General features: G+C 41.5%; 4 protein-coding genes across 6 annotated transcripts in view; all 4 read right to left on the bottom strand.

Annotated features, from left to right (window-relative positions):
* LOC307256488 (protocadherin gamma-C5-like) overlaps positions 1-14,100 on the bottom strand; it is a gene marked incomplete at its 5' end in the record, with an annotated part of 206,099 nt that overhangs the window by 90,359 nt on the left and 101,640 nt on the right. The gene's annotated exons all lie outside the window — the stretch shown is intronic.
* LOC307256603 (uncharacterized protein) lies at positions 537-6,059 on the bottom strand (the record flags this gene model as incomplete). The annotated part of the gene is made up of 2 exons (XM_080035634.1): positions 537-3,127; positions 3,659-6,059. 2 exons carry the CDS (start codon positions 6,057-6,059, stop codon positions 537-539), a joined length of 4,992 nt encoding a protein of 1,663 aa, XP_079891760.1.
* Positions 7,249-9,654, bottom strand: LOC307256499 (protocadherin gamma-A2-like; the record flags this gene model as incomplete). Its single annotated transcript, XM_080035474.1, has 1 exon — positions 7,249-9,654. The coding sequence occupies one exon, from the start codon at positions 9,652-9,654 to the stop codon at positions 7,249-7,251; it is 2,406 nt and encodes an 801-aa protein (XP_079891600.1).
* On the bottom strand, positions 10,907-13,324 carry LOC307256506 (protocadherin gamma-A2-like; the record flags this gene model as incomplete). Its single annotated transcript, XM_080035481.1, has 1 exon — positions 10,907-13,324. The coding sequence occupies exon 1, from the start codon at positions 13,319-13,321 to the stop codon at positions 10,907-10,909; it is 2,415 nt and encodes an 804-aa protein (XP_079891607.1). The 5' UTR covers positions 13,322-13,324.

Here is a 14,100-nt window from a genome sequence, read left to right as displayed (position 1 = left end):
ACAACCAGATTTACTGGGATACTATTTTGGTATGTTGAATATCAATATACAGACTTGGGATATGTGAAACAGACGACTAAAGCACATTATACAATAGATTAATATATTAAGCAGAACAAAAACAAAGTTACGAGCTAAAAAAAAGACACATCCACAGCCAAAAAGACTGTTTCAGATGCAGAAAAAATCCGACCGAAACTATTTACTCCAAAAGAGTGAGGTTCGTTCAAAACACAGAGAAAGAGAGAGAGAGAGAGAGAGAGAAAGAGAGAGAGAGAGAGAGAGAGAGAGAGAGAGAGAGAGAGAGAGAGAAAGAGTACCTATACACATGGTGAAATTGTGCTATCTCAACGCGACTGATATTTGTGCTGTCCTTGGTGCTGAATCAGAATAACCACACAACTGAGTATGAATCCATGCCTAAAAGGCAAGCACATTTAGCATTATGTGCACATATCGTATTGAACACACATGCAAAGTCTAGTTAAGAGTGTTACTAAAAAGGCTTATGACAAGAGAATGAAATAATGTTGATCTTATGGAAAACGAACCTCTAGAGGAGAGTCTGGCTCATCCAGGATGCTCTTTTCACACTGTATCCGCTGCATCGTCCCTGTAGAACTGGGGTCCATTATCAGCACGTTCTGACTACCAGCTCTGCCGAACTTACAGTCACTCTTTCTGGAGTCATTCGTCCTGCACACCTCGTAGTTGTACACGTGTTGGAGAGTCCCTGTCCCTGTCCCTGCCCCCAGAGTGTCTGAGTAACGTGGTGGATAATATGGAATCACAGGGAGACTGGAGTGATACAGGATGCGAGACTGTCTCCACCTGTAGATTTTCACTGATATAATAACCACTAAACACGTGATGAAGAGGAAGGAAACTACAGCCAAAGCCAACACTAAGTAAAAAGTCAGGTTGTCGTTGTACTCCTTGTCGTGTGTAAAGTCAGTGAACTCCGACAGCACTTCAGGGAAGCTGTCCGCCACCGCCACGTTAACAATGACTGTAGCTGAACGAGAGGGCTGCCCGTTGTCCTCCACTATAACAGTCAGTCTTTGTTTCACAACATCTTTATCGTTGACTTGGCGGATAGTTCTTATTTCTCCATTCTGTAAGCCCACTTCAAACAGCGCCCTGTCTGTGGCTTTCTGCAGTTTATAGGAGAGCCAGGCATTCTGTCCAGAGTCCACATCAACAGCCACCACTTTAGTGACCAGATAGCCCACATCTGCTGAACGAGGCACCATTTCAGCCACCAGAGAGCCACCAGTCTGGACTGGGTACAGAACCTGAGGGGGGTTGTCGTTCTGGTCCTGGATCATTACTTTAACAGTCACATTACTACTGAGTGGAGGGGAGCCTCCATCCTGCGCTTTTACGCGGAACTGGAAATCTTTGATCTGCTCGTAGTCAAAAGAGCGCACTGCATGGATGACTCCACTATCAGCACTAACGGACACATACGAGGAGACTGGCACTCCGTTAACAGAGGAGTCCTCCAGTATGTAAGAAACACGGGCATTCTGGTTCCAGTCAGCGTCTCTGGCTCTCAATGTGAATATAGAGAGGCCTGGTGTGTTATTTTCTACAATGTAGGCCTCATATGAGCTCCTCTCAAAGACAGGCGCGTTGTCATTCACATCAGAGATCTGTAAGGTGAGAGTGACGCTGCTGGAGAGGGAGGGCACTCCCTCATCAGAGCAGGTCACTGTTATATTATATTGAGAAGCGATTTCTCTGTCTAAAGCTACCTCAGTAACTAACGTGTAAAATCCATTTAATGTAGTTTGTATTTTGAAGGGAATTTCGCCATCTATATTACACTTTACTTCTCCATTATTCTCCGAATCGGGATCATTTACACTTAACATGGCTATTACTGTGTGGGGGGATGAGTCCTCTGATATGGATTCTGATTTAGAAACAATGTTTATGTGAGGGCTATTGTCATTTATATCAATAACGTCAACTATTACCTTGGTGGAATCCGATAGTCCTCCACTGTCTACAACTTCGATATCAATTTGATACATTTTTGATTTTTCATAATCTATTTCACCGACTAGGATAATTTCACCAGTTTTCAAATTAATCCTAAACAATTCAGATAAAATACGTTTGCTGGTGGATATCACATATGATACTTCTCCATTCGAGCCGATGTCTTTATCAGATGCACTAACAGTCGTTACGCTGGTGCCTTTAGGGGAATTTTCAAGTATTTTTGCTCTATATAGTGGTTTACCGAAAGTAGGTGCGTTGTCATTAACATCCAAAACATTTACATATATCTGCATTGTTCCCGACATCTGCGTCTCCCCTCCATCTACAGCAGTTAACAGCAGTGAAATGTATTGCTGCTTCTCTCGATCTAGAGGCTTCTGTAAAACCATTTCTACCTTTTTACTTCCGTCTGCCTGATTTTCTAATTTTAATGCAAAGTTATCAGTTGGAGAAAGCAGGTATCGCTGTAAGCCATTTATCCCAATATCGGAATCAATGGCCTTATCCAATATGAATTTTGATCCTATCACGGCAGACTCGCTAATTTCAAAGCGTTTTTCTGCATTGGTAAAACTGGGCGTGTTATCGTTTATGTCGGTAATCTCCACAGTTACACGAAACAATTCCATTGGATTTTCGAGTATTAACTGGAAATGTAAAGCACAAGGCGTCGTCTCTCCACACAAAGCTTCTCTGTCTATTCTCTCTTGGATAAGGAGGACTCCCCTTTCTTTATTCAGCCCGACGTATTCGACACTTCCTCCTGTATATACACGAGCTTTACCCGATTTCAGCCTTTTAAGATCTAAACCTAAGTCATGCGCTATGTTACCGACAACTGAGCCTTTGGTCATTTCTTCGGGAATGGAGTAGCTGACCTGCCCGAGCACGCAGCTAAGACACAGGGCCGAGATAAACAACAGTACTTGCCGTCTCATTGTTCTGTGCGAAGTCGTTTCATGCACCATTAAAACAAAAGCATCCTCAATGTCGACAAAACGACGGTAGGTAACAAAAAAATCGTCCGTACTCCAATTATAGGAAGAAAAGCAATGTATCCAGTTGTAGCTATCCTCGCAGAGCTCCGTCTGAGAGCAGACTGTGTATTTGTCTTTCTCTGATTATGACCAACGTATCAACACGAAGGGGCAGGACACAGAAATAAAAAAATAACATCTAGTTCAATAGCATCACGCTTGCCAACAGCGACCCTTTGAGTTGAAAAATACATATTACAACAAGTTATAGGCATAGAGAAAACCAGGTAGGGACACAGTCACACTGAAAATCAAGCAGAACTGGCCATTCATTTAGAATACTGATATTTCCAAAAAATATATAGTGATGATAGTGTGCTTAAGGTTTAATAATATATTTGAAGCCAGTTATTAGAAGAAAAGACGTGTAGTCTATATGAGTAGAGTGTATGAAGCCATAACTAAAACTGAAAACAAAAGAGAGTACATTTACTGAAGCTAGTGTTGAGTGTCGCTGTCCGTGGTGCTGAATGGGAAATGTGTAACACTTGAACCTCTCAATTTATATGTTTTTTTGTTTTTTTTTGCATTACCGCTGAAAGTGTCTGCCTCATTAACAAAATACACCAGTACCATGTTTAGCCAAAAATGAAACATTGAGATAATTACACGTTTTCTAACCTCTAGAGGAGAGTCTGGTTCATCCAGGATGCTCTTTTCACACTGTATCCGCTGCATCGTCCCTGTAGAACTGGGGTCCATTATCAGCACGTTCTGACTACCACCTCTGCCGAACTTACAGTCACTCTTTCTGGAGTCATTCGTCCTGCATACCTCGTAGTTGTACACGTGTTGGAGAGTCCCTGTCCCTGTCCCCAAAGTGTCTGAGTAACGTGGTGGATAATATGGAATCACAGGGAGACTGGAGTGATACAGGATGCGAGACTGTCTCCACCTGTAGATTTTCACTGATATAATAACCACTAAACACGTGATGAAGAGGAAGGAAACTACAGCCAAAGCCAACACTAAGTAAAAAGTCAGGTTGTCGTTGTACTCCTTGTCGTGTGTAAAGTCAGTGAACTCCGACAGCACTTCAGGGAAGCTGTCCGCCACCGCCACGTTAACAATGACTGTAGCTGAACGAGAGGGCTGCCCGTTGTCCTCCACTATAACAGTCAGTCTTTGTTTCACAACATCTTTATCAGTGACTTGGCGGATAGTTCTTATTTCTCCATTCTGTAAGCCCACTTCAAACAGCGCCCTGTCTGTGGCTTTCTGCAGTTTATAGGAGAGCCAGGCATTCTGTCCGGAGTCCACATCAACAGCCACCACTTTAGTGACCAGATAGCCCACATCTGCTGAACGAGGCACCATTTCAGCCACCAGAGAGCCACCAGTCTGGACTGGGTACAGAACCTGAGGCGGGTTGTCGTTCTGGTCCTGGATCATTACTTTAACAGTCACATTACTACTGAGTGGAGGGGAGCCTCCATCCTGCGCTTTTACGCGGAACTGGAAATCTTTGATCTGCTCGTAGTCAAAAGAGCGCACTGCATGGATGACTCCACTATCAGCACTAACGGACACATACGAGGAGACTGGCACTCCGTTAACAGAGGAGTCCTCCAGTATGTAAGAAACACGGGCATTCTGGTTCCAGTCAGCGTCTCTGGCTCTCACTGTGAATATAGAGAGGCCTGGTGTATTGTTTTCTACAATGTAGGCCTCATATGAGCTCCTCTCAAAGACAGGCGCGTTGTCATTGACGTCAGAGATCTGTAAGGTGAGAGTGACGCTGCTGGAGAGGGAAGGCACTCCCTCATCAGAGCAGGTCACTGTAATATTATACTCAGAGGCTCTCTCCCTGTCTAAATCACTGTCTGTCAGTAAACTATAGAAATCATTTGTTGATGTTTTCAGAGTGAAGGGTATATTTTCACTGATAAAACATTTAACGTTACCATTTTCTCCTGAATCTAAGTCCTCGATATTTATCATTGTGACGACTGTGTTGAGTTTGGCATCCTCTGATATAACGTTTGACTTCGACATTATGTTTATTTCTGGCTTATTGTCATTAACATCCTGCACGTCGACAATTAATTTACAAGAGTCTGTGAGTCCTCCATCGTCACTTGCAAGTAAATTTATTTGAAAATGCTTTGACTTTTCAAAATCAATGTCACTAATTAATGATACTTCGCCGTTTTCATAATTTACCTTAAACACTTTCCTGACATTGTCTAATGTATTTGTGATTGAATAAGTTATTTTACCATTAGAGCCTTGATCTGCATCTGCAGCTGAAACAGTGGCAACAACTGTTCCTTTAGGTGAGTTCTCAGTAACTGTAGCTTTGTATGTTGGCTGTGTAAAAACGGGGGCATTATCATTAGCGTCTAAAACAGTGATGACAATCAGCATTGTGCCTGACATCTGCGGCTCTCCTCCATCTACAGCCGTTAACACAAGAGATATCTGCTCTTCCTTCTCTCTGTCTAAAGGCTTCTGTAACACCATCTCTACGTTTTTATTTCCATCAGCGTTATTATGCAGTTTAAGAGCAAAATTATCTGTTGGTTTTAATTCGTACTTTTGAAGATCATTAATTCCAACATCAAGGTCCACAGCCCTTTCGAGCACAAATTTTGCCCCTATCACCGCTGACTCGCTAATTTTGAATTTCATCTCACCCTTCTCAAACGTTGGGGCATTATCATTGATATCTGTGATCTGTACGGTAACACTGTAAAACTCCATAGGATTCTCCAAAATAATCTGAAAATGTAATGCGCAAAGCGCCGTTTCTGTGCACAGTAGCTCTCTGTCGATTCTCTGTTTGACGAGGAGGACTCCCCTTTCTCTGTTTAGCTCGATGTACTCGTCGCTGTTCCTCGTATAGATCTTAGCTTTACCCGAAATCAAACGTTTTACTTCTAAACCTAAATCTTGTGCTATATTACCCACTAAAGAGCCTTTCGCCATTTCCTCTGGAATAGAGTAGCTGACTTGGCCCAAAACCAAGTCGAGGGAAAGGAGGCAGATAAACAACAGTACTTGCCGATTCATTGTTCTATCCAATTTTTTTTCCTAGCGTGGTCCACAGTCTAGATATTTTCCATAAAAAAAACAGAAAAACTCTCAAATTCCAACGTCAAATCTCAAACGAACAGCTGATTAAGAATGCTTTTAAAAATAATTGTTTTCCTCGGTCGAATGTTCTCCTCTTCTTAAAAAATATATATTCCACATCCAGATATGTCCGTCTCTGCCTGTCGTCTTCTCTCTGCTTTGTGTCGATGTAACATGGGAGGTGCTGCTAAAACCCTGCCCTCGTTCACCAACACTATGGTCAACAGCGGCCCTAAGAGTCCACATCATACAACTGCACAACACCAACTAAAATTCAACTCTGGATATATCATTGTAAACCATCTGGGAATGTTGATAATGTAAAACTACTTAATGAAAAGCGTGGCCGTTCTAATGCATACACGTGGCAATAATTGTTCAAATTCACCATGTTTACTGTAACGGTCATACTCATAATATACTGTACTTTAAAATAAAATAAAATCACGATTAACGAAACTATAAGATATATACTTGTGTAGCACTGATGGAGTTGGATAAAAAATCTAAATAACACACAAGAAAAGGGCATAAAGCTCGGAAAACAAATATTTTCCCTCATAAAGATAATTGTTGGAAAATAATCTGAGGGGCAGAAGAAACAAACCATATCAAAACTGTTGAAAGAGCAGCTGGCACACAGGATAAACACGCAGCTGAAACATCTGTGTCGCTGTCCGACGTTCTGATGTGAATGAAAGCTAAAAATCCCAGACCGCAAAGTGTCTTCGAATAAAGGAACACAAGAGCTCTACAATATTTTGAAAATAAGTGAGAAACCTTTCCATAAAAAATAAAACTTAACCTTCTTCCATTATAACTACTCCTATTTAATAATGATACTAATAATACATTATAAAAATTATTATTAATTGTTTACTTATTTTTTTTTTGTTATTTTGAACAACATTCGAAATTCCTCAGGAGTATTAAACATGAAGTAAATAGTTTCATTTATTAATTATGTATTAATCGAAAATATTGCAAAACGTAACTAGTTTACATTGTTTACATTACTAAAACACAACTAGTCCTCTAAAATATGTGGTATGCTACCCTTATTTCAATCATAGATTATTATTTGTTTGTATCAATCTACATAATAAATGAAAGGTATGAAACGGTATTAAATAAGTCTAACCTCAAGAGGAGAGTCTGGCTCATCCAGGATGCTCTTTTCACACTGTATCCGCTGCATCGTCCCTGTAGAGCTGGGTTCCATTATCAGCACGTTCTGACTACCAGCTCTGCCGAACTTACAGTCACTCTTTCTGGAGTCATTGGTTCTGCACACCTCGTAGTTGTACACGTGTTGGAGAGTCCCTGTCCCTGTCCCCAAAGTGTCTGAGTAACGTGGTGGATAATATGGAATCACAGGGAGACTGGAGTGATACAGGATGCGAGACTGTCTCCATCTGTAGATTTTCACTGATATAATAACCACTAAACACGTGATGAAGAGGAAGGAAACTACAGCCAAAGCCAACACTAAGTAAAAAGTCAGGTTGTCGTTGTACTCCTTGTCGTGTGTAAAGTCAGTGAACTCCGACAGCACTTCAGGGAAGCTGTCCGCCACCGCCACGTTAACAATGACTGTAGCTGAACGAGAGGGCTGCCCGTTGTCCTCCACTATAACAGTCAGTCTTTGTTTCACAACATCTTTATCATTGACTTGGCGAATAGTTCTTATTTCTCCATTCTGTAAGCCCACTTCAAACAGCGCCCTGTCTGTGGCTTTCTGCAGTTTATAGGAGAGCCAGGCATTCTGTCCAGAGTCCACATCAACAGCCACCACTTTAGTGACCAGATAGCCCACATCTGCTGAACGAGGCACCATTTCAGCCACCAGAGAGCCACCAGTCTGGACTGGGTACAGAACCTGAGGGGGGTTGTCGTTCTGGTCCTGGATCATTACTTTAACAGTCACATTACTACTGAGTGGAGGGGAGCCTCCATCCTGCGCCTTTACGCGGAACTGGAAATCTTTGATCTGCTCATAATCAAAAGAGCGCACTGCATGGATGACTCCACTATCAGCACTAACGGACACATACGAGGAGACTGGCACTCCGTTAACAGAGGAGTCCTCCAGTATGTAAGAAACACGGGCATTCTGGTTCCAGTCAGCGTCTCTGGCTCTCACTGTGAATATAGAGAGGCCTGGTGTGTTGTTTTCTACAATGTAGGCCTCATATGAGCTCCTCTCAAAGACAGGCGCGTTGTCATTCACATCAGAGATCTGTAAGGTGAGAGTGACGCTGCTGGAGAGGGAGGGCACTCCCTCATCAGAGCAGGTCACTGTAATATTATATTCAGATGCTCTCTCTCTATCTAAATCACTGTCTGTCACTAAACTGTAGAAAGTATTAGTTGATGGCTTTAAAGTGAAAGGTATATTTTCGCTGATAAAACATTTGACCTCACCGTTTTCTCCTGAATCTAGGTCCTCGATATTTATCATTGTAACGACTGTATTGAGTTGTGCATCCTCTGATATAACAGTTGACTTTGACATTATGTTTATTTCTGGCTTGTTGTCATTTACATCCTTCACATCAACAATTATCTTGCAAGAGCCAGTGAGTCCTCCATCGTCACTAGCAAGAACATTTATTTGATAATTTCGTGACTCTTCAAAATCAATATTTCCAATTAAAATAACTTGGCCGTTTTCATCATTTACCTCAAACATTTTCCTGACATCATCTAATGTATTTGTGATTGAATAAGTTATTTTACCGTAATAGCCTTGATCTGCATCTTTGGCTGAAACAGTGGCAACAACTGTTCCTTTAGGTGAGTTCTCAGTAACTGTAGCTTTGTATGTTGGCTGTGTAAAAACGGGGGCATTATCATTAGCGTCTAAAACAGTGATGACAATCAGCATTGTCCCCGACATCTGCGGCTCTCCTCCATCTACAGCCGTTAACACAATAGATATCTGCTCTTCTTTCTCTCTGTCTAAAGGCTTCTGTAAAACCATCTCTACGTTTGTATTTCCATCAGCGTTATTTTGCAGTTTAAGAGCAAAATTATCTGTTGGTTTTAATTCGTAGCTTTTAAGATCATTAATTCCAACATCAAGATCGACAGCTCTTTTTAACACAAATGTTGACCCGATCACCGCTGACTCACTGATTTTAAATTTCATCTCACTTTTCTCAAACGTCGGTGCATTATCATTGATATCTGTGACCTGGACGGTAACACTGTAAAATTCCATTGGATTCTCCAAAATAATCTGAAAATGTAAGGCGCATGGCGTCGTCTGTCTGCAGAGCGCCTCTCTGTCTATTCTCTGTTTCACAAGGAGGAGTCCCCTCTCTCTGTTCAGCTCAATGTACTCGTCAGTATCTCGGGTAAAGATTCGAGCTTTTCCAGAAGTCAAACGTTTGGTTTCTAAACCTAAATCATGTGCTATATTACCAACTAAAGAGCCTTTCGTCATTTCCTCCGGTATCGTGTAACTCACTTGCCCGGTCACCGAACCAAACGAAAGAAGAGCGATAAACAACAGCGCGAGTCCCTTCATTGTTCTACCCGAACGATTTTCAGCCAGGTTCCAAGGTTCGTCTATATAGTCCATACACTGAAATCCACTCCAGTTTCAAGCATCAATCCCGCTGCTGTATAATCCAAACAGTGGTGAGAGCAGTCTTTGAGGATCGTCGTGTATTTTATCAGATGTTCTACATATCCCTGATGTCCGTTCTCTGCTCGTCGTGGTCTCTCTTCATTGTGATGATGTTACATGGGAGGGGCTGCTACAACCCTACTCTAAGCTGTGCACACTCTGGTCAACAGCGGCCCTAAGAGTCCATACTACAAAACTGCAGAACAACTACATGAATTAATTTGCCCAGCAGACTTGCTGTTCGGGAAGTGAAACTTTAAATTAGAAAATAAAAGCTGCACAAGACGAATTATCCTCTTTGCAACGGCGAGTTGCCCCTTCCAACAACAATTCATTCCTCTGACATCTCCCTATTGTTTCAATCTTAAACTGTAGTAATAATTCAATGAAAACACATCTGAGTAAATGCATACAACTGAATCCATGGGTGCAAGAGGAAAACGTTGAGTCCAGAGATGTCTCTGTCCGAGGTTCTGATATGATGAAAGTCTTATAAACAACCAACACTAGTTACCTTCACAAGTGTTGTCATGCAGAGCAACTGATATACCTGTTTTAGCATTAGATAATTGAAGTGTAACTGAAGCGTGTGAAAAATATGCTCATATGTGCACAAATACAAAAATAAAAAATATATACCAATAAAAACTGTGATATTCAACAAAAGTCACACTCAAAAGCTAGATTCTTGACTATAAGCATGGCTGGCGATGAATGACCAATAAAACATATAGTTAAACAGAAAGTTGTACAAGAGCACTATAATGTAAAACCTTGATAAATATGTTCTGATTCAAATTGCTACACCCTTTCATTAGCCATTAAGAACCGAATATCGAGTCAAATATATTCATTCATACAGCCTAAAATCACAGATATAAATTTCGCCACTTTGTTCTTTGAAAGGTGAAGTATTGCAACTGTATTAAACAATGCTGAAGCAAAGTAATTTCTAAGGAAGTTCTCAGTCTGCTTTAACACAAAATGTATCCATGTCAAAGTCACGCAAAAGTAAACACACACAAAAGTCCATGATTGACTGTGAATTGAATGGGATGCTGTCCATGGTCCTGGAAATTGCGGAAAAGCGTTCAGCGTGTAGAAATCTATATTACTAAACGCTGAAAATGTAATGATACAAGATACGAAACTACATGATAAAACTAACCTCTATAGGAGAGTCTGGCTCATCCAGGATGCTCTTTTCACACTGTATCCGCTGCATCGTCCCTGTAGAACTGGGGTCCATTATCAGCACGTTTTGACTACCACCTCTGCCGAACTTACAGTCACTCTTTCTGGAGTCATTGGTCCTGCACACCTCGTAGTTGTACACGTGTTGGAGAGTTCCTGTCCCTGTCCCTGTCCCCAAAGTGTCTGAGTAACGTGGTGGATAATATGGAATCACAGGGAGACTGGAGTGATACAGGATGCGAGACTGTCTCCATCTGTAGATTTTCACTGATATAATAACCACTAAACACGTGATGAAGAGGAAGGAAACTACAGCCAAAGCCAACACTAAGTAAAAAGTCAGGTTGTCGTTGTACTCCTTGTCGTGTGTAAAGTCAGTGAACTCCGACAGCACTTCAGGGAAGCTGTCCGCCACCGCCACGTTAACAATGACTGTAGCTGAACGAGAGGGCTGCCCGTTGTCCTCCACTATAACAGTCAGTCTTTGTTTCACACCATCTTTATCAGTGACTTGGCGGATAGTTCTTATTTCTCCATTCTGTAAGCCCACTTCAAACAGCGCCCTGTCTGTGGCTTTCTGCAGTTTATAGGAGAGCCAGGCATTCTGTCCAGAGTCCACATCAACAGCCACCACTTTAGTGACCAGATAGCCCACATCTGCTGAACGAGGCACCATTTCAGCCACCAGAGAGCCACCAGTCTGGACTGGGTACAGAACCTGAGGCGGGTTGTCGTTCTGGTCCTGGATCATTACTTTAACAGTCACATTACTACTGAGTGGAGGGGAGCCTCCATCCTGCGCTTTTACGCGGAACTGGAAATCTTTGATCTGCTCGTAGTCAAAAGAGCGCACTGCATGGATGACTCCACTATCAGCACTAACGGACACATACGAGGAGACTGGCACTCCGTTAACAGAGGAGTCCTCCAGTATGTAAGAAACACGGGCATTCTGGTTCCAGTCAGCGTCTCTGGCTCTCACTGTGAATATAGAGAGGCCTGGTGTGTTGTTTTCTACAATGTAGGCCTCATATGAGCTCCTCTCAAAGACAGGCGCGTTGTCATTCACATCAGAGATCTGTAAGGTGAGAGTGACGCTGCTGGAGAGGGAGGGCACTCCCTCATCAGAGCAGGTCACTGTAATATTATACTCAGAGGCTCTCTCTCTATCTAAATCACTGTCTGTCACTAAACTATAGAAATTATTTGTTGATGTCTTTAAAGTGAAGGGTATATTTTCACTAATAAAACATTTAACGTTACCATTTTCTCCTGAATCTAGGTCCTCAATATTTATCATTGTAACGACTGTGTTCAGTTTTGCATCCTCTGATATGACGTTTGACTTTGACATTATGTTAATTTCAGGCTTGTTGTCATTTACATCCTGCACATCGACAATTAACTTACAAGAGTCTGTGAGTCCTCCATCGTCACTAGCACGTAGATTTATTTGAAAATGCTTTGACTTTTCGAAATCCATGTTTCCAACTAATGAAACCTCACCGTTTTCATTGTTTACCTCAAACATATTCCTTACATTTCCTAATTTATTTGTGATAGAATACGTTATTTTACCGTACGAACCTTGATCTGCATCTGCGGCTGAAACAGTGGCAACAGCTGTTCCTTTAGGTGAGTTCTCAGTTACTGTAGCTTTGTATGTTTGCTGTGTAAAAACGGGGGCATTATCATTAGCGTCTAAAACGGTGATGACAATCAGCATTGTTCCTGACATCTGCGGCTCTCCTCCATCTACAGCCGTTAACACAAGAGATATCTGCTCTTCCTTCTCTCTGTCTAAAGGCTTCTGTAAAACCATCTCTACGTTTTTATTTCCATCAGCGTTATTTTCCAGTTTAAGAGCAAAATTATCTGTTGGTTTTAATTCGTAATTTTGAACATTGTTAATTCCAACATCAAGATCTTCAGCCCTTTCTAGGACTAATTTTGCTCCGATCACCGCTGACTCACTTATTTTAAATGTAATTTCATTTTTCTCAAACGTTGGTGCATTATCATTGATATCTGTGATCTCGACGGTAACACTATAAAACTCCATAGGATTCTCTAAAATAATCTGAAAATGTAAAGCGCAAAGCGCCGTTTCTGTGCACAGTAGCTCTCTGTCGATTCTCTGTTTGACGAGGAGGACTCCCCTTTCTCTGTTTAGCTCGATATACTCGTCGCTGTTCCTCGTATAGATCCTAGCTTTACCCGAAAGAAAACGTTTTACTTCTAAACCTAAATCTTGTGCTATATTACCCACTAGAGAACCTTTCGCCATTTCCTCTGGAATAGAGTAGCTGACTTGGCCCAAGACCGAGTCGAGGGAAAGGAGGCAGATAAACAACAGTACTTGCCGATTCATTGTTCTATCCAATTTTTTTCCTAGCGTGGTCCACAGTCTAGATATTTTCCATCAAAAAACAGAAAACTCTTAGATTCCAACGTCAAATCTCAAACGAACAGCTGAACGACACTGCCTTTACGAAGACATATTTTCCACGGTCGAATTTTCTCCTCTTCACTGAAAAAAATATTCCATAACCATACTTGTCCGTTCTCTGCCTGTCGTCTTCTCTCTGCTTTGTGTCGATGTAACATGGGAGGTGCTGCTAAAACCCTGCCCTCATTCACCAACACTATGGTCAACAGCGGCCCTAAGAGTCCACATCATACAACTGCAGAACACCAACTAAAATTCAACTCTGGAAAAATGACTGTAAACCATCTGGGAATGTTGATAATGTACATCTTCTTAAATTAAGCGTGGTCATTCTAAATGAATACACGAGGCAATAATTGATAAAATTCACCATGTTTACTGTATAGGCAATAATCATGATATACTGTACTTTAAAAAATAAATAAACGATTGACAAGATATATTTAAATATGTAGCACTGATGGAGTTGGATATGAAATCTAAATAACAAACAAGAAAAGGGCATAAAGCTCGGAAAACAAAGATTTTCCTCATAAAGATAATTGTTGGAAAATAACTGAGAAGCAGAAGAAAGAAACCAAATCAAAACTGTTGAAAGAGCAGCTGGCACACAGGATAAACACGCAGCTGAAACATCAGTGTCGCTGTCCAAGGTTCTGATGTGAATGCAAGCTACAAATCCCAGACCGCAAAGTGTCTTC

The sequence above is a fragment of the Ammodytes marinus genome, assembly GCF_949987685.1.
Source record: "Ammodytes marinus genome assembly, chromosome: 10".
In the NCBI taxonomy this organism is placed as follows: Eukaryota; Metazoa; Chordata; class Actinopteri; order Uranoscopiformes; family Ammodytidae; genus Ammodytes; species Ammodytes marinus.
The sequence above is the reverse complement of the archived record's forward strand: the minus strand, read 5'-3'. Positions and strand labels throughout refer to the sequence as shown.